The following is a 20998-nucleotide window of genomic DNA, read 5'->3' on the forward strand; positions in this document are numbered from 1 at the left end:
GATCATGTATATAGGCATCACGTCCGAGACAAGTAGACCGACTCCTGCCTGCATCTACTACTATTACTCCACTCATCGACCGCTTTCCAGCATGCATCTAGAGTATTAAGTTAAAAACAGAGTAACGCATTAAGCAAGATGACATGATGTAGAGGGATAGACTCATGCAATATGAAGAAAACCCCATCTTGTTATTCTCGATGGCAACAATACAATACGTGCCTTGCTGCCCCTACTGTCACTGGGAAAGGACACCGCAAGATTGAACACAAAGCTAAGCACTTCTCCCATTGCAAGAAAGATCAATCTAGTAGGCCAAACCAAGCTGATAATTCAAAGAGACTTGCAAAGATAACCAATCATACATAAAAGAATTCAGAGAAGATTCAAATATTGTTCATAGATAGACTTGATCATAAACCCACAATTCATCGGTCTCAACAAACACACCGCAAAAAGAAGATTACATCGAATAGATCTCCACAAGAGAGGGGGAGAACATTGTATTGAGATCCAAAAAGAGAGAAGAAGCCATCTAGCTACTAACTATGGACCCGTAGGTCTGAGGTAAACTACTCACACTTCATCGGAGAGGCTATGGTGTTGATGTAGAAGCCCTACGTGATCGATGCCCCCTCCGCGGAGCTCCGGAATAGGCCCCAAGATCGGATCTCGTGGATACAGAAAGTTGCGGTGGTGGAATTAGGTTTTTGGCTCCATATCTGATCGTTTGGGGGTACGTAGGTATATATAGGAGGAAGGAGTACGTCGGTGGAGCAACAGGGGGCCCACAAGGGTGGAGGGCGCGCCTGGTGGGGGTGGGCGCGCCCCCCTACCTCGTGGCCTCCTCTTTTGTGTCTTGACATAGGGTCCAAGTCTCCCGAGTCTTGTTCGTTGAGAAAATCACGTTCCCGAAGGTTTCATTCCGTTTGGACTCCGTTTGATATTCCTTTTCTTCGAAACCCTAAAATAGGCAAAAAAACCAGCAATTCTGAGATGGGCTTCCGGTTAATAGGTTAGTCCCAAAAATAATATAAAAGTGGATAATAAAGCCCAATAATGTCCAAAACAGTAGATAATATAGCATGGAGCAATCAAAAATTATAGATACGTTGGAGACGTATCAGTGGCTCAAGCGGAGTAGTCGCTCGCACGCTCTTCGTCGGACTCGGCAGCGGGGATGGGCTCCTCCTCAGAATCAGTCCACTTGTAGCCTTGTTTTGCCATCCATTCGGCCTCTGGAGTGATGTGCTCCTCGGAGCCACCAGAAACATCCTCTCCAAAAACCCTCATGATCTTCTTGTCGCGGCAGCGACTCTCCTTGGAGGCAACGTGAGTCCGGTACTGCCCCTTGGCTGCATGCAGAACAAGGCCTTCATCTTGGCCTTCAGCTTCTTCGCCCATGAGGGCTCAGTGGAGGGAGGTGCATATCCAGCAGAGCTATCTTCAGCTACATTCTCCTCCTCAATCTCCTCCTCATCAACAGCCCTCTTAGCAGCCTCAGCCTCGGCACGAGTAGTAGTGTTAGCCCACTGGGGCTTGATGCGGAGTCTGATGGGGTCATGATGGATCCAGTCAGGGGCCAACAACTCCTCAGTGGGATAGAGCTTCTCCCAAGTCTTCGATATCAAGAGGAACAGATATGGACCATAGATGGGTACCTTGCGGGTGAACACCACGAACCGAAGCTCGCACCACATGATATGTGAGACATCAAGTGGTTGTGTCTGAGAAACGCGCGCCTCCTCACAAATGAGCAACATGTCCACAAGATAGGCATGCACCTTCTCCTTGTCCCCAATGCGTGGAAAGAGGGAGTGGCGGAAGACCCGGTGCATGATGTCAAGGAACGGGTTGAGCACCCATGTCGTCTTGTCATTGGCCAGTTTCTTCTCAACATAGAACGGCTGAAGCTTGTCCTTGCTAGCTGACTTGGCGTTGGCATGAGGGTGAACACCAACAGGCGTGTGAAGCCCCTCATCAGGAACTTTGAGCAAATCCATGAACTCCTTCCAAGTAGCAGTCAACTGACGTCCATTGGTCATCCAGGTCATCCTCCGATCCTCACCGGTATGGAAGTGGACCGAAGCAAAGAACTGAGCCACCAGCTCGGGGTCAAAGTCCAGGTGGAAAGAGATCACATCCTTAATGGCAAACTGCTCCACGAGATCCAAGGCCTCACCAAAGTAGTCACGATGCTTAGCATCCCTCATGTGATGCATGTCAATCCAGTGCACATCCACATACATATTTTGCTTGGCCTTGATCACATCTAGGTAAATGAGATTCTACTGCTTGGTCTAGAACAGTTCATTCCCTCTGAAGTTTGCACGAGGAATTGCATAGGGGTTGATATTCCTTCGAGAAACAAACTCAGCAAGAGGTATCTCATCCATGCCCTTTGACGGCTCCTTGTACTAGCTAGCAGTGGTCTTGACATTGCGCTTGGGGGCATTGGAGCCCTCTGGAACATCCTCTTGGTTGCGCAGACGTTTGGAGCCCGTGTCACAGCTTGGATTGGAACGACGAGCAGGGACACCGGAGCCACCACCTAAGACACACACAAACACAAACACACACGAGAAGCGAGAAGGATCAATGCAAAAACCACAACAAAATAGGTGAAACAAGTAGAAAGTGCATTTGGTAATTGCCATGAAGAAGATTTGACATCAGCGGTAGTACTGCCTGTTCGTGCGGTACTAAAATTTTAGTGCCGCTCCTAGTCGCGGTAGTACCGCGCGGTGGCACGGTAGTACCGGGGCTCGGAGCGGCAGTAGAATTTTAGTACCGCGGCTCGTGTGGTAGTACCGCGCCTGAGGAGTGGTAGTACCGCACGAGCGGTAGTACCGCACCTAATATGCGGTAGTACCGCACGACATCAGATCCGAACCAACTGAATCTAAGAACAACCGCGACAACGAGGCGGTACTACGATTGATCAAATCTACCGCAGGACAACATATCAAGTACAATTTCTACGCATCACTACTCTCCTACATCCTACTCTTGCAAAGATTTGGCCTAAAATCTCAAGAACAACATGCATCTCCCCAAAAACCTAGAAGCGAAAGGACGAACTAAAGAGAGAGGGATTTGGGGAGAAACCTTGTTCCATGGCAAGAGGAAGTGGTGGGGAACGATCCCACCGGTCGGAATCCGAGGAGAGCGACCGGAGATGGAGATTCGGCGAGGGTCTCCGGCGCCGTTCTTGAGCGAGCGAGAGAGAGAGAGACCACGGGGAGAGAAAAGGACGAATGGGTACGTATGGGGGAGTTGGAACTCCCCCTGCCCGCTCTTAACCCCCACGCGCCCTCGGCAGCGCGATAGTACCGCACGTCATCGCGGTAGTACCGCCCGGGCGGAAGTACCGCACCAAGGACGATAGTACCGCTCCCCCAGGCGGTAGTAAAAAAATCACTGTCCCGCTGGGTGCGGAAGTACCGTGCGCTCCTCACGCGGTAGTACCGTGGTAGGCCGCGGTAGTACCGTGTGCTCAAGAAGATGCAAGTTTCAAGAAGGGGAAAACGAAGCTTTTGCAAGGCAACCTTCAAGAGAACGGACACACCAAAAGGCTGACATAAGAGACAACTCAAACAAGAACGACACAACAAACGAAAGACAAGAGACGAGAAGGACTAAGACACTCAACACAACCTCTCTAAAGAGAGGGCGGTGGCCGGAGCCACCTATATTTGAGTCAATTGGCATGGCACCACGAAGAATTATCCTTGGGCCCATGACCAAAACTCGTCTTTGAAGCACAAGTACCATAAAAAATGGCTAATGTGAAAGAGTTGATTAATTTATGCATAATGGGGAGAGGGACAGTTCATTGAGAGAACAACACTCCCCCTATGTCCATGCCTACACCTAAACGAGATAACAAGTTGAGTATGGTGGGGTGTGCACGGGTTCAAGCAACATTGCTCGAATCAATGATATATAGCTCATGTCTTAACTCGCGAAATCTTACTTCATCCAAGGGCTTCATGAAGATATCTGCAAGGTTATCAAGAGTGTTGGCATAGTTGAGCTCAATCTCCCCTTGCCTAATATGATCCTGGATGAAGTGATACCGAATCTCAATATGCTTCATCTTGAAGTGTTGCACCGGGTTGAGAGAGATCTTGATGGCACTTTCATTGTCACACCAAAGAGGCACTTTGTCACAAATGACCCCGTAATCCTTTAAAGTTTGCCTCATCCATAGAAGTTGTGCACAACAACTACCGACAGCCACATACTCTGCTTCCGTGGACGAGAGAGACACGCAACTTTGCTTCTTGGAAGACCAACTCACCAAAGAGCAACCAAGAAATTGGCACCCTCCGGAAGTTGACTTCCTATCCACTTTGTCTCCCCCCAATCGGAGTCTGAATACCCCACAAGATTGAAGTTAGATCCTCTTGGATACCATAAGCCAAAATTTGGGGTATGAGCCAAATATTGAAAGATTCGCTTGACCGCCACATAGTGGCTTTCCTTAGGGGTGTCTTGAAACCGTGCACAAATTCCCACACTCAACATGATATCAGGTCTAGATGCACAAAGGTCAAGCAAGGAGTCAATCATGGAGCGATATACCTTTTGATCCACCGCTTTACCATTGGGATCTATATCAAGTTGGCATTTGACGGGCATAGGAGTGGACGCCGGCTTGACATCACTTAGCTTGAATCTCCTGAGCATGTCTTGAGTGTATTTGGCTTGGTTGATGAAGGTTCCTTCTCTTTGTTGCTTGACTTCGAACCCGAGAAAGAACTTCAACTCTCCCATCATGGACATCTTGAACTTGGAGGTCATGAGTGCGGCAAATTCCTCATTGAAAGCTTTGTTAGGGGAACCAAAGATAATATCATCAACATATAGTTGGCACACAAACAACTCCCCTTTGACCTTCTTAGTAAAAAGAGTGGGGTCGATTTTCCCATTTTTCAAAACCACGATCTTGCAACAACTCGGTAAGGTGGTCATACCACGCATGTGGGGCTTTCTTAAGGCCATAGAGTGCCTTATCGAGTTGGTACACATGATCGGGAAAATAGGGATCCTCGAACCCGGGGGTTGCTTGACATATACCAACTCATTAATAGGACCATTAAGAAAAGCACTCTTCACATCCATTTGTTGTAACTTAAAGTTATCATGAGAAGCATATGCAATCAACATGTGAATGGATTCAAGGCGAGCAACGGGAGCAAAGGTTTCACCGTAGTCGATACCCTCGGCTCGAGAGTAGCCTTGTGCCACCAAACGAGCCTTGTTGCGAATGATGATCCCATGAGCATCTTTCTTGTTCTTGAATATCCACTTGGTTTCAATGACATTATGGTTCCCCGTTGGCCTTGGAACCAATCTCCACAGCTTGTTGTGCTCGAAGTTGTTGAGTTCTTCATGCATGGCATTGAGCCAATCCGGATCCTCGAGCACCTCATAGACCTTTTGGGGTTCAACACAAGAGACAAACGTGTGATGTTCACAATAGTTTGCTAATTTTCTATGAGTGCTTACCCCCTTTCTTAAGCTTCCAAGCACATTTGTCATGAGATGATCTTTGGTGGATAGCTTGGATGCGATCTTGGCGGCACGACGCTCTAATTCCTCCTCTGGAGAGAGTTGAGGAGTGATCACTTGATCTTGATCATCTTGAGCGTCGTCTTGAGCTCGTTCTTGATCTTGAGCTTGCTCTTGATCTTGAACTTGCTTGGATGATAGAACTTGACCTTGGGCATCGCTTGGTGATTCAACACCATCTTGGGGTTGATCTTGCCCTTGGTCTTGTTCATGAGGTTGAGGGACTTCACTTTGTTCTTCGGAAGCATGTGGCCTTGAGTTGGTGATGGCTCCACGGGAGTGGAACATTGTCCTTATCCTTCGGCCACAAGGGGATCCTCAATAGGTAGGATAAAACCAACACCCGTTCTTCTTATGGCTTGGGGAGGAATTTCATCACCTACATCACAAGTGCCACTTTGCTCCGCTTGGGAGCCGTTATTCTCATCAAACTCCACGTTACATGTCTCCTCAATAAGTCCCGTGGACTTATTGAGGACACGGTAAGCATGGGAGTTTGTAGCACAACCAACAAATATGCCCTCATGAGCTCTAGCCTCAAATTTAGACAAATCAACACCTTTCTTGAGAATGAAACACTTACACCTGAACACCCGGAAGTATTTTAGGTTGGGCTTGTTACCGGTGAGTATCTCATATGGAGTCTTGTTCAAGCCTTTGCGGAGGTAGAGCCGATTGGATGCATGACACGCGGTGTTGATGGCTTCGGTCCAAAAGTTGTATGGAGACTTGAACTCCGTCATCATGGTCCTTGCCGCATCCATCAATGTCCGGTTCTTCCTCTCCGCTACACCATTTTGTTGAGAGGTGTAAGGTACGGAATATTGATGCTTGATCCCCTCATCACTAAGAAACTCATCCAAGGTGTAGTTCTTGAACTCGGTGCCGTTGTCACTTCTTATTGTCAAGATCTTTGCATTGTGTTGACGTTGAGCTTCATTTGCAAAGTCAATGACGGTTTGTTGGGTCTCACTCTTCTTCTTGAAGAAATATACCCAAGTGTATCTTGAATAATCATCCACAATCACCAAGCAATACTTCCTACCCCCAATACTATCAAAAGATGGAGGCCCAAATAGATCCATCTGAAGGAGCTCCAAAGGCCTCTTCGAGTAAATGATAGTCGTGGGAGGGTGAGCCTTTTCATGTAGCTTTCCTTCGATACAAGCACTGCAAGCACGATATTTGGAAAAACTAACATTTGTTAGTCCACGGACATGGTCCCCCTTGAGAAGACTTTGCAAAGATCTCATATTGACATGGGCTAAACGGCGATGCCAAAGCCATCCCACGTCAACTTTAGCCATTAGGCATGTTGCGGTCTTAGTGAGTCGCTCTGAAAAGTTAATCACATAGAGACCGTTCTCGACATGCCGAACAGAGGCTACTTTAAGAGTCTTGCTCCACAAGAGGGCCACGGTATCAACATCAAAGAAGGTGGCAAAACCCATGAGTGCAAGTTGACGAATGGAAAGTAAATTGTATGCAAGGGACTCAACAAGCATGACCTTCTCGGTCGTGAGATCATGAGAAATGACAACCTTGCCGAGTCCCAATACCTTAGAGGACGAGGCATCACCCCACTCGACGTTGGTTGGCATGGATGGAATCTTTTGCACATCCACCACCAAGTCCTTGCTTCCGGTCATATGATTAGTAGCTCCACTATCGAGCAACCATGATCCCCCACCGGAAGCAAACACCTACAAGAGATCAATACTTGGTTTTAGGTACCCATTTTGTAATGGGTCCTTTGATGTTAGTAACAAGGGTCTTAGGAACCCAAATAGACCATTCAATGTACTCATAAGGAGAACCAACAAATTTGTCATAAACATGCCCATCACTAGCACGACACAACATATAAGAAGGGTTAAAGTCGCCGGCTTTGTTGGGGAGGGAAGAGTTGCCCTTCTTGGCATCACTACCCTTCACGGTGTTCTTATTCTTCTCCTTAGTAGCACCCTCTCCCTCCTTCACAAAGGTTTGCTTGAGAGGAGGAGGTCGTTTGGCCTTGTCATTCTTCTTCTTGTTCTTGGACTTGGGCACGTACCCAATCCCTTCCTTGGCCACAACTTCCTTTTGGTTGCTCAAAAGGTCATTGAGGTTCTTCTCGCCTTGTATGCAAGACACAAGACCTTTCTCAAGTTGCCCCTTCAACTTAGCATTCTCCTCAACAATATGCACATGCTCACAACATGGGTTAGTAGCATTTGCATTATCAATTAACATCATATGAGGAAAAGTGGCTTTCTCCTTGGTTAGCTTTACTTGAAGTTGATCATGAGACTCTTTGAGGCTAGCATGAGCACCCTTCAAGACCTTGTGAGCCTTGTCAAATAAGTCAAACTCCTCCTTGAGTCTAGCAAGATCAACCCCAAGCTTGTCCTTCTCGGAGTTTAGCACACGGGAAACAACAAGAGCATGATCAAGATATTTCTTTAACTTAGCGTGATCAACGTTGTGTGACTCCTCAAGAGCCAAATGAAGACTACACTCTTCCTCAAGAGCATTGGAAAGACCCGAAATCTCATCGGCATAGTCACTACTATGCCCCTCCATCTTGGAGATAGTATCTTCGTGAGCCTCGATCATGTCATTGGCTTCACCAAGCTGTTCCAAGAGAGCAACGAAGTGCTTCTTGGATTTACCCTTAAGCTTACCCATAAAGGACTCAAACTCATTTTCCTCCACATTAGATCCCTCATATTCATCAATGCAATCCGTCAAAGAAGGATTATTAATCATGGTGGTTTTGATGTTGTGGGTTACCTTGTTGGTGGCTTTAGCCATGAGGCACTTAGCGGTGATGTTCTCATTGGGTGAGCCAAAAAGTGACACCCGTGGAGTTGTCGCAATGGCAATGGAGGCCATGGCAACCAACTCGCCATCTTCATCATCATCATCCTCGTTGTACTCTTCTTGTACCACCAACGCCTTGGGAGGAGTCTTCTTGGTGAAGTTGCTCTTGTTGGGGAAAGACTTGGCTTTGTCCTTTCGGATGAGCTTGCCACCATTGTCTTCCCTCTTCTCATAAGGGAATTTCGCAACAAAATGACTCACATTGCCAATATTATAGCAAGTCCTCATACGTTGCTTGACCTTCGCGCCACTTGAGTTGTTCTTGTTGAAGTTGGGCCTTGAGTTCTTCTTGCTCCAAAATTGCCTTGAAGCAAGAGCCATGTGTTCATGATAGGCATACTTTGTATCTTCGGGGTTGCTCTCCTCTTCTTCCACCCTAACCTTGGCTTTTAATGCAAGGTTGGGCTTCTTTGCTCTTTGAGAACGTAGCACTGCATTGTCGGCGGTTTTGTCCAAGATACTCATAGCCACAAGCTCATCCAACACTTCACTTGAGGACAAGGTGTGAAAGTCCGGCCTTTGACGAATGACGGAGGACATGGCCTTGTGGTAAGGCATCATTGCCTTGAGGAATTTGCGCTTGATCCAATTGTCATCCGTGTCCTTGCTCCCATGATTTCGGAGTGAGACCACGAGTTTGGTTACTCTCTGATAAAGCTCACGAGGTTCTTCATCTTCTTTCATTGTAAACTCATCGGCTTCATCTTGCACCACTTCATAGTTGGAGCGTTGAATGCTTGCACTTCCCCTGTAGAGGGAAACAACTTGGTGCCATGCATCTTTCGCCATGGCGAAGGGCCGGAGGTGAGGAAGATCTTCGGGTGGAATTGCATCTTGGATGATGAAGAGAGCATTCTCATTGAATTGATTGTCCTCGGCTTCTCTAGGAGTGAAGTTGCTTCGGTCATGCGGATAGAAACCTTCTTCAATGATTCTTCAAAGATTAGTATTCACATGATTTAAATGACGCTTAAAATGATAGAGCCAAGAATCAGAGTCCTCATTTTTCACAATCTTAGGGGGAGGACCGGCATGATTCAAATGAGTAGAAGGAATCGGTCCACCATAAACAAGTGGAGGTTCCACATGGGCAAAGATGCCGGTGCCATTTTTACCACTAGAAGAAGGAGCCTTTTCACTAGTAGCTTCCCCCTTGTCGGAGTTAGCATCCGTCACCTTGTTGGTGGGATCACCCACTTTTAACGGTGCGGTGGATAGTTTAAGCCCTTCTAGAAATTTATTAAACATGCTTTCAACCTCGGTCGTCATGGAGGTTTTCAATGTGTCCAAAGCCACATTGAATTCCTCACCAGAGACCGCGGTTCCCCCATCGCCCGTAGACGAGATCGGATTCACACTGGAGTGCTCCTCCACACCGTCTATGGTGCCAACCATACTCTTCGGACGACAAAGTCCTTAGTAAAGAGAAGAGGTTCTGATACCAATTGAAAGGATCGATATAGTTGACTAGAGGGGGAAGGGTGAACAGGCAACTAACAATTTTTAGCTTTTCTTTACCAAATTAAACTTTGCATCAAAGTAGGTTGTCTAGATATGCACCTAGGTGAGCAACCTATATGATGCAACAACGACAAGCACACAAGCAAGCAAGGGAAATAACACAAATAAGCTTGCATAAGTAAAGGTACGAGATAACCAAGAGTGGAGCCGGTGAAGACGAGGATGTGTTACCGAAGTTCCTTCCTTTTGAAGGGAAGTACGTCTCCGTTGGAGCAGTGTGTAGGCACAATGCTCCCCAAGAAGCCACTAGGGCCACCGTATTCTCCTCACACCCTCACACAATGCGAGATGCTGTGATTCCACTATTGGTGCCCTTGGAGGCGGCGATCGGACCTTTACAAATAAGGTTGGGGCAATCTTCACAACTTAATCGGAGGCTCCCAACAACACCACGAAGCTTCACCACAATGGAATATGGCTTCGCGGTGACCTCAACCATATAGAGTGCTCAAACACCAAAGAGTAACAAGATCCGCAAGGGATTAGTGGGGGGAATCGAATTTCTCTTGGTGGAAGTGTAGATCGAGGCCTTCTCAACCAATCCCTAGAAAATCAACAAGTTTGATTGGTTAGGGAGAGAGATCGGGAGAAAATGGAGCTTGGAGCAACTATGGAGCTTAGGGTTGGAAGAGGTAGTCAACTCGGAGAAGAAGACACCCCTTATATAATGGAGAGACAAATCCAACCGTTATCCATTTAACCAGCCCGCAACCTACGGTACTACCGCACCACACCAGCGGTACTACTGCAAGGGCTCACGGTACTACCGCAGCTAGCCGCGATACTACCGTGGCCACGACAGGAGCTAGCCCAGGCCTGTAGCAAAGACGCTGGGGCGGTACTGCCGCTCGCGCGGTACTACCGCACCCCCTTGCGGTACTACCGCAAGGCAGGATTGGACTAGCCTGGGAAGGGCGCGGACAAATAAAAAAACGTTCGTGGCAACTTCCGCTGACTTTCAAACAGTGCAAAAATCCGACACAGTACTACCGCACAAGGCACGCGGTACTACCGCGCAAGGAGCGGATGTAAAAAATTACATCCGCCCCTACTTCCGCTTATGATGCTGTGCCGGACCAGGACTCACGGTACTACGGCTCCCAAGGAGCGGTACTACCGTGACCACCTGCGGTACTACCGCAGTGGCATGCGGTACTACTGCTTCGAAGAGCAGTACTATCGCATGCCCCAGAACAACAACACTAGGAATTCTTCTTTTTGCACAAACACGAAGAAACGGAGGATGCTCCATACTGCTAAGGGAAAGGCGGTGCAAAAAGGAGTAAACGTGTACGTGACGATTCCATCCAAACCTTTCCAAATCGAACCCCCTGTTAATAGTACGGCTTTCCTACGACTCAAATCCACCGAAAAAGGAACATAGAAAAACGCCGTCTTCAATAATCTTCGAGGGGCACCAAACCGTCTTGCGCCTAGTAATGAAATATCTAAATACTCAAGGTACACGATTATTCCGCAAATGCATTGTCATTAATCACCAAAACACCTTGAGGATAAATATGCCCTTACAGAAGCTTCATGATTATTATTTTTTAAGAAATGGGAAGCTTTATGATAAGTATTCCCTCTGTCCTATAATATATTAGGGGCATTTTTTTACACTAGTGTAGTGTAAAAAATGTCTTTATATTATGGGACGAAGGGAGCATTTTTTTAGCGGAATGATAGACTGAACCTTTCTGGGGTCGCAAGCCCAAAAATGGCAACCTACTCTCTGGCTTTGCAGGTGCACTCGGAACAAAAGCAGTTGGGCCTTTCTCTAACTACTTCGGGCAAACTTCTGAATTTGACCGATCGATGGTGCTAATTTACTAAAAGTTCTGGGCTGAGGCGTGCTGGAAATTCTGTTGGGCTGAGATACAGATGGGCCTTTGAGATTTCAGAAATTTGTTGGGCTGAGATACATGATTTAGTGGGCCGAGGACCATAGAGTCTAACAAAACACAAGCCATACACATGAGTAGGGTTATTATCCACGAAGAGGTCCAAACATATTCTTCCTATTCCGAGTGTGGCACGTCCTACTAGGCCGTCCCATATAGATGATGTTTCGACCAATTTTGGAAAGCTTCTGACTATTTCTTCTTCTTATTTTTTGTATGTTTTTCCTTGCTGGCTGTACTAGTTTTATTTATTTATTTCTGCAGTTGTTCTTTAAAAAGATATTTGTTTGTTTTTCTTGTTTCTTATCCTTTTTCACTTTTTAAATTCCTAGACACTTTTAAAAATTATGTACATTTTAAATTCACGATTATTTCTTGAAATTAATAAAAAAAATCATCCAAATTTGTGGAAATTATTTAAAATTAGTGAATATGTTTACTTTGTGAACATTTTCTAAAATTTAAAAATCATGAACATTTTTAAGTCATGAAATTCTTTTAAATTCTGGAACATTTTTAAATCAGCGAGCACTTTCAAACACACGATTTTTTTTCAAAATCCTTGAATATATTTCTAAATGCACAAGCACTTTCTTAGGAAATAAATCATGGTCAGGCTTTTGCCCAAGTCTGGCCTGCTGACGGTTTGCTATGCTAACTGGTTGGAAGTTGCGCTAACCAAAAACAATCTCACGTGTCGCAACTGGTAATGAAGCAAGGAGTATAGTTTTTGTACTTATCATGAAATAATCAAACACCTCTTTTTTCATGCAAGTTTGTATGCTCTATGTGGTCAGTGATCCAAATGTGTTCAATTTGTATCTGCCTACAAGTGCTGCCAATACTATAGTCACTGTTGGATGAAATTCCAAATAGGATTAGTACCCTAATGAGGGTGGAAGCGTCTTACTCCCTCCGTTCCAAATTACTCGTCGTGGTTTTAGTTCAATTTGAACTAAAACCACGACGAGTAATTTGGAACGGAGGGAGTACTTATTATGGTCGCTATGACTATCATGAAATGATTTTGTTTTTCACAGCAAAAACGCTTCGCCTTTGCAAGTAATTTTTTGTTGTAGGTGCTGGTTTCATATGCTGTGTACAGTACACCGAACGGAGTACCAACCGTTATTCACGGCGTGCACGAGAGATTGCAGAGGGTAATTAGGGAGAGTTTTTTAACAACATGGATGGCAGCGTAATTTCCCATCGAACGACCACCTTCATCAACAGAGGAATAGTGTCGGTCATACAGGACTTCACCGCTGCTCATCATGATGTTTGCTAATATGTCGTTTTTTTTTTCTTTTCTTTTGTCAAACAGTTTGTGTTTTGGCTATGTGCATTCTAAAAATGCAGAGGCCGACTGTTGCTCATCATGATTGTATCCTCTTGACGCTACATTTTAAAGTTAACGAAAGTGTTCTTTATCAGAAAAAAAATATGATCATGGCCTTTACTACAACAACAACCATCTGAACACGAGCTAACAGCGTTTGATTTCCTTCTATGATCATGTAGTTTCCTCACTTTCTTTGTCGCCTTATGACGCGAATATTGAAATGGTTGTAAGAATTTGTGTTGGATGCATCTTCGAATGCCTAGGCAGAGAGAGATTTATCTTTACCATCACAAAAATTTTAAAAAAACTAATCATAGACAAACTAAAGACACAAACAAATTGTTCAAGCAAACCATTAGGCATTATAAACTTATATCATACTGCCATCTTGTTTGGCCAAGTTTGTAAAGAGCAAATCCAGCACCTCATTACCAAACCAAAGCTGGCATTAATTCACTTCCTCCCTCTCGGTGAGAGATACACGTACAACGGATGGAGCTTGTAGCTGGTGAGCTGCACGGTGTCCACCTTGTCCTCGTCGCCTTCCTTGAGCCTCCAGGCAAAGTCTTGCACGAAGCGCGCAATGGCAGCGCACGAGATGGTCGTCGCCTGCAGGCTTCCGGCGCAGGACCTCCTCCCGGCGCCGAATGCCATGGTCTTGTACATGTCCGCGGCCTCGAACCTCCCATCCATGAACCTCTCCGGCCTCCAATCCTCGGGCTCCTCCCAATCCTTCTTGTTCATGTTGCACCCGAACAGATTGATGACTATCTGAAAAAATTGAGCCATCTTTTCAGAAATCCACGGCCAACAGCCGAAACTTCTTGTATAATCAATTATGAGTGTTGTATGTAGCTCCTTATCCGGTTTCGTCATGTACTTTTAGTATGTAGTATGTACAGTAATAGATAGATACCTCGGTGCCGGCTGGGACGTCGTAGCCGGCCAGTTTGGTGGTCTCATGGACAAACCTTGGAGGCACCAGTGGGACAGGAGAATGGAACCTTAGCGTCTCATGAAACACGGCGCTGAGGTACGGCAGCCGTGGCACGTGATCCTCGGTGACCGTCTCGTCGCCGCACACCTCCCGGATCTCCTGGTAGAGCCGATCCTGATGTGCCCAGAATATTTCTGTTAACAATTTGGTACCGACAAGACTAAACCAGAGCAGAGTAGGAAACTCGCCTGTTTTTCTGGGTTTTTAGCAAGCTCATACATTGCCCACTCGGTCGTCACCAAAGTAGTATCTGCAGCCTCGATGACTGCCTCCCACACCAGCATCATCAACTGTTCATCTGTCAGTGCCTTCTCTGCCAGCAAGAAGTCCAGATAGGATGCCCTGGCCTGTATATCACAATTTTATCGCAGCAAGATGATCAATGAACAGATAGGAGAACTGGATCAGAAATAAACAGTTAGAAGCTATGTGCGTTGTTGCCACCTCGCCGCGCGCAATTCTTTTCTTCTGTTGATGGATCAAGGCTTGCATCACCGCGGTTCGCCTAGATTCTGTGATAAGTACTCTGTTTTCGAAGCTTTTGTTGGGAATCCAGCTGAGGTATGGGAAGAAATCCCTCCAATCAACATCGATTGCACACATCATCATGTCAACCACAGTGATCTGGTAGATTTCATCCTTCGATATCTCCCTCCCAAACTCCTTCACATAAACTGAACCCACATCCTCGCCTAAACTCTGTAATTGTAGCGTGCACTCTCATTATCGCATATAATAAACGAAGTATCTGAAGACTGATTCAAATCAAGAAACTGGTAGTAGCGTCACAATGCATGAGCACACTATTATGAAGCTTGTAGACTTACCTGGATCAAGGACAGGCGGAACAGCTCGTCCTTGAAAACTTCTCTGAAGTTCAGAGGAGAATGTGGGTCGTCAGTCACCAACGTATGGAAAGTGCTTAACATGTTGTCCATCATCATGTCTCTTGTGTCCCTAAATTGTCTCTACACATTTTGCAACCATTTCACCATGAAACGTTAATTAACTGAATGCGTAAACATATGCAAGTGGTGGCCACTAAACTGTATAATTTCCTAAGTGTTAAGACTTGTACCTGAGCAGAAGAGCCCAACATGCCCAACATAACTAAACGCTTCACCATTTTGTGGAAGTCACCGTAGTCACTTGTAGCAACCATCGTTTTATCACGAGTCAGCACTGACAATGCTTTAGGTAGCTTACGAGTAGAAATGGATGAGTATTTCGCAACCATAGCCTGCATATTGAGAAAAGAATAGATGTTCTGGTCAAGTGCGACACATTTGTGCGATGCTTCTATCATTTCTCAATTTTGCATCACAGCATAAATCAATAACTACATGCGTATTTTGTGTATTAATCTGGGCTACCTTGTAGCTTCATAATTGTTTCTGGGTAGTTCTTGGGGGAAAGAGGTCAGTTCATAACTTGTTTGAATCCTCTGTTTTTTTAAAAAGCTCGTTAGAATCCTGGGTTTGTCTCTAGCATGAGAAAAAGAGAGGTAAATATAATGATTATATTAGCTTTGAAGTTCAATTTCTGCGGTGACAAAAGAACTCTTGTATCTAGGTTTGAATTATTATATTTTCCATTTAAAAGAAAATTCGCTGAGATAATGCCAACAAAAGCATACAGAGTAAATGCCAAAAATCAGTCAGAAGACTAAAAGCCCAAGTTGCCACAATTACCCAAAAGTGCAAAAGATGATATTTTGTATTAGAACCTAAAAGTACATTAACAAGTGAATTATGAAAAAAAAGACAGCTTCCGTATTACCTCCTTGGCTACTTCAGAAGAGTTGAGCACAGCTACTGATGAAGCCCCAGTCTTTATGGTGTATATTGGCCCATAAATATCAGACCATTTTGCGAAGGTCTTATGGGGTTTCTTCTCTTTTAACTGGTGCAGATTTCCAATAAGCGGTAAACCAGGAACAGCTGTATGACAATTAAATTAACCACAGGAGAGTTTAGTTTTTCCTTGCAGTAGAATTAGCCGTATTAATTTGAAGGACATAATTTATATTTCAAACAAACCAGTTCGATAATTCGTCCGCATACATGATTAAAAATTACATTCATGCAAATAAATTAAGTAGGTAATTATTTTCTCTCTTTTTCTTAAGTATTTTCAGTAAGTATTGTCAGACGGCCTTAGAAGAGGAGCCTTGGCGCAGCGGTAAAGCTGTTGCCTTGTGACCATGAGGTCACGGATTCGAGTTATGGAAACAGCCTCTTGCAGAAATGTAGGGAAAGGATGCGTACTATAGACGCAAAGTGGTCGGACCCTTCCCCGGACCCTGCACAAGCAGCAGCTACGTGCACCAGGCTGCCCTTCTTTTTTTTTATTGTGAGACGGCCTTACAAAGTTACAATCATACAATGATACAGCATATATAAATTGTGTCGTAGATTTTTCTAGCAGGCACAACTTTACTGGGAGGTCATGGAGACTTAAATAAGCCAGTATCAAAAGAAGGTGATTGTTGAACACTAGAATAATCCACATCACTAGTAGGGGTCAGCATGTATCTAGGACAATCCAACCGTCATATTTTCGATATAGCAATTATTGCTTCCAGAATTTGGTAAAATTGCTGTTTAGCACAATATATTGTGGTAAAACTACTTCTGTTCACAATGCTCCTGTTTCCAATCTACAGTAGTTGCCATTTGATCTAAAACAAATAGTAATTGATTTGTGCGTCCTATGCATAACACGTATAAAGCAATTGTGCTGTCATAAAGCAGGGAACATGCCTTGTCTAATACTCTGTCGGATCCAAAATAAGTGTCGTGGTTTTAGTTCCATGACACTTATTTTGGATCGGAGGGAGTAGCTATTATCAGATGTGTTTGATAAGCATGATTTGGGAATCTACTGCGACTGACAGAGGAACCTCTGGACTCGTTGTTTTCACCTGTTGCTATCCAGGAACTTCACTCTCCAGGCCAAAAGTAAATAGGAACCTACCAAAACTGTGACAGCCAAGAGAAGCATTCCATTCCATTTCATTGCCCCCCCCCCCCCCCCCCCAAAATAAAATAAATTGTTTGCTGAACATATATATGCATATATCACATTTATTTTGGCAAGGACATATGTATCACATGAATTTGGAAAAGTTCAGAACAGTATGTGTTCCGTAGGAGTCGGGGAATTCCTTTTATTCCAAACGGGGCGGTGGAGTGCTTGCATAAAAACACATGAAAATGAGAAAACATATTGAGTTGTTTCTATCGGCAGATTTGCTTTCTCTTGTTTTAATAAAAATAGTAAAAGCTCACAGCTGTGGACTGCTCAGGAATATAGCTATATGTTCTTTATCTGTTCTGCAAAAAGTAGAGGATAAGTGAACCTATCATTTATGACAGTAACATCTCATCGCTTCTTTTCAATCAATCGTGTAGCTTTCCGTCTTTGAGCTTATGGAGCACTTTTCCTTGTGAAAGTGCCAACCGGACTGCTCACTGCCCATGCATGGGGACCAAAAGGGACTTGGAAATTGGATTGAAAAAAAAAGGATCTTCTTGGAATGGTGTGAAGTAAAAGATTCTTTATGTTGACATGTTCTTATGTCTAGGGAGTTAGTCATGAAAAGCTAGCTATGTGTTATTTTCCAAATGACTTGTGGATAAATCTGTAAAAAAATTTAAACAAAAAACAGTTCCTTCGTTCATAAATGGATGTCGTTTTGGACATTGACAGGATTTCCAGCATACACCTTTAACCGTTATTTTTTATATGTATATATTAGTATAGACTTAAAAAAATATATTATAGAATTATCTTTCATCACAAATCTAAAAATACTGTTCCAGCCTTACAACCAGTTTTAATATTTTATTAAGTGTGGCTAGATCTGACTCGACTAAGACTTAACCAAGTCTCAGTCAAGTGATAGAACATATAAAAAGAAGAAAGAAAAATTTAAAAGAAATTTTGCACGGATCTTCATGTAAGATCTCACGAATATAACATGGACTGAGACTTGGTTAAGTCTTAGTCGACTGAGATTTAGCAATCCCGTTTTATTAATGGTCAAAATTGCAGAAATTTGACTGCATGCTTTCATGCATTTACGAATGGAAGGTAATAAAAGATAAAAGATACAGCAAGTATTTAAAGGTTTTGCCCAAAATAAGAAAGAAGCATGTATAAGCACTAATTGCTTAAGATTTAAAATGTCTAAATTCGCGGATCACTTATTCGGAGAAGGTGATCATGCTTATCCAGAAGCCTCTAAGACTTCAAAACCAATAATTTGGCAATAGTAAAAAGATATCTTAGATCTTGTAAATCCGATTGAGCTTGACCTTGAAGTTTTATGGACTTACAACATGTTGTATATTCTTTTATAAAAGTTTATAAACTTCTACGTGTGCATGATTTCCACGTCGACGGTGACAGTCATTTTTCACCTGATAAATATCTACAGTACTATACCTGAACACATAGAAAATAACTCAAGAATATCCTATATAGGAACCTAAAGAAAATTGTGGCATAAAAGCCCAAGTATGGCATGCTCTGCTACATGTATACGAGCATACGTACAACATGGAAGAAGAAAAACGCTATGATGCTCTCTCCTTTGTCGTTTTTGATTGAAGGAATCTTAGAATCTTGTCAATCAGGAGATAATTGTCAATTTTTAAATAGGAATTGAAAAAAGTGAGTGATTCGGTTCGAGAGGTCCGGACTGATGTTGGACTTCGAAACAGAGGAAATAGTTGGCCAGCACTTCCAAATATAAACAAAAAAGGCAGCGCGATAGCAAGAGAACAACACAGGATAGGCCGCAGGTCGAGAGGCGTGCATTCTGACGAGATTGGGTGGGAGGATCGTCACCTGGGGGCGCGTTGGTCCGGCCCGTCCCGACGACGCCGGCCTTGGCGGCGAGCGCGGCGGCCGCGGCCAGCCCGCCGACGGCCGCGGCAGCGGCAGCGACCGCACCTCCTCCGCCCGCCGGGAGCGCCGCAAGCAGGGACTCCATGGGGGTCGTTCGGGCGTGGGGTGGGAGAGGAGAAAAGGTGCCTGGGGCAATGGCGGTGGCCGTGCGTTCGGCGTGGGGCGTGCGCGCCTTGAGTTTTAGTAGGAGTGAGGCGAAGGGAAAAGCGACAAGGGTCGGGGCAGAGGCATATGGGCGCGGAGCGGAAAGAGGATGCCGGCCCGGCGCTCTATTTGTGCCGACGTGGGTGGATTTGGCACGTGGCCAATTCAGCTGCAATGTCGAACCCTGAATACAGGGGTGCCGCATTCTTTTTTTTAATAGCGCTCATATACACGCGCATATACTCACCCCTATGAACGCACACACGCACATCTTATCCCTATGAGCACCTTCGAAAGACTGAGCCGACATATCATCTTGAGATTTACGAAGTCACCGTAGGCGCTTCGTCGTCGACGGGAATGTCTTCTCTCACTGAAAGCGCACCGCCGGAAATCCTGAAATAAATCCAGGAATAATGCGAGCACCAGGATTTGAACCCTGGTGGGTTGGTGATACCACTGTCCACCTAACCAACTCAATCACAGGTTGATTCGCGGGGTGCCGCATTCAATGATTCAACCTGGCGACCTTTTTTTTGGCGAGTTAATAGCATGGCAAAGAGGCTTTTTTTTCCAATTCGTGTGTTCTATCCCCAAATTATGTGGGTAATGCTAACCGATGAACGTTCGCTGGGAAGGAACTCCCTGCGAACACACTCGTAGCCGTTGGATCGAGATCAAATGATGGTAGTTTTTTTCCAAAAGGAAAATTGTCTTCTCTAGGAATAAATTGCCATGCTAGTCAGAAGAAATTTCCACCCCGTACAACTAAAATTGCCATTGAATCGTTAGTAAATATCATCCTTCCAATGAACGTTCGCCAGCTAAGATCCAATTCGCTAAGCCCCCCTGGGAACAGAAGTCGGAGAGAGCTCTGTCCTTTTATCCATAGTGGGTCTTGATTGTCTGTGTCAGGTCGCGTCATGGGACCTATCTGTCATGCACGTAATCGAGGGACTCACGTTGATCAAACGGAGTGTACCGCATGCCTGCTCTTTTTTGATTTGAGGGTCTGCGTAGAGATGGGAGGTGATTTTGGGGCTAAGTGGTGACGTCGTGTTGATACGTTCATTTTGCATCATGTTTTCCCACTGTTATTTATAATATTTCTAATCAATATAACATTTCGTGGAGCAATTCCAATGCCTTTTCTCTCTTAATATGCAAGATTTATATGAAGAGGGAGATTGTTGGCAGCGGGAACTCTGGACCTGAAAAAGCTATGTCAGAGATACCTATTCTACACATCTCCAAATGAGTTGAAATTTCACGGAGTTTTATTTTAAAATAAATAAAAAATATTGAAGTAAAGAAGTACCAGAGGGGGCACCCAGGTGCCCATGAGGCACCAAGCCACACACACACCCCTAGGCGCGCCCTGGTGACTTGTGAGGCCCCTGGCCAGCCTCCGGTGCCCATCTTCTGAAATATAAGCCCATTTTCTCTAGAAAAAAATAAAGAGAGGACTATCGGGACGGAGCGCCGCCGTCTTGAGACGGAACTTGGTCAGGAGCACTTTTGCTCTCCAGCGGAGCGATTCTGTCAGAGATAATTTCCTTTGGAAGGGGGAAATCGAAGCCATCATCATCAACAACCTTCTCATCATGGGAGGACCAATATTCATCAACATCTTCACCAGCACCATCTTATCTCAAACCCTAGATCATCTCTTGTATTCAATCTTTGTATCAAAACCTACATGTAGGTTGCTACTAGTGTTGATTACATCCTGTAGTT

General features: G+C 44.8%; 1 protein-coding gene across 1 annotated transcript; it reads right to left on the bottom strand.

Annotated features, from left to right (window-relative positions):
* Positions 1–13545: 13545 nt before the first annotated feature.
* LOC125522578 (ent-kaurene oxidase 2-like) lies at positions 13546–19368 on the bottom strand. The gene is made up of 8 exons (XM_048687629.1): positions 19058–19368; positions 15983–16143; positions 15282–15443; positions 15031–15171; positions 14648–14902; positions 14392–14550; positions 14123–14317; positions 13546–13977 (listed from the first exon to the last, which is right to left on the bottom strand). The coding sequence occupies exons 1-8, from the start codon at positions 19200–19202 to the stop codon at positions 13660–13662; spliced, it is 1536 nt and encodes a 511-aa protein (XP_048543586.1). The 5' UTR covers positions 19203–19368; the 3' UTR covers positions 13546–13659.
* Between the last annotated feature and the right edge of the window lie 1630 nt (positions 19369–20998).

The sequence above is a fragment of the Triticum urartu genome, chromosome 7 (genome assembly GCF_003073215.2).
Source record: "Triticum urartu cultivar G1812 chromosome 7, Tu2.1, whole genome shotgun sequence".
NCBI lineage: Eukaryota > Viridiplantae > Streptophyta > Magnoliopsida > Poales > Poaceae > Triticum > Triticum urartu.

Bases quoted from the DNA above. Each gene is read 5' to 3' on its own strand.
- LOC125522578 (XM_048687629.1), bottom strand. From the start codon at position 19,202: ATGGAGTCCCTGCTTGCGGCGCTCCCGGCGGGCGGAGGAGGTGCGGTC. The intron at 14,903-15,030 runs GTAAGTCTACAA...CTACAATTACAG, and splicing joins TCCGCCTGTCCTTGATCCAG to AGTTTAGGCGAGGATGTGGG. The intron at 13,978-14,122 runs GTATCTATCTAT...CAATTTTTTCAG, and splicing joins ACGTCCCAGCCGGCACCGAG to ATAGTCATCAATCTGTTCGG.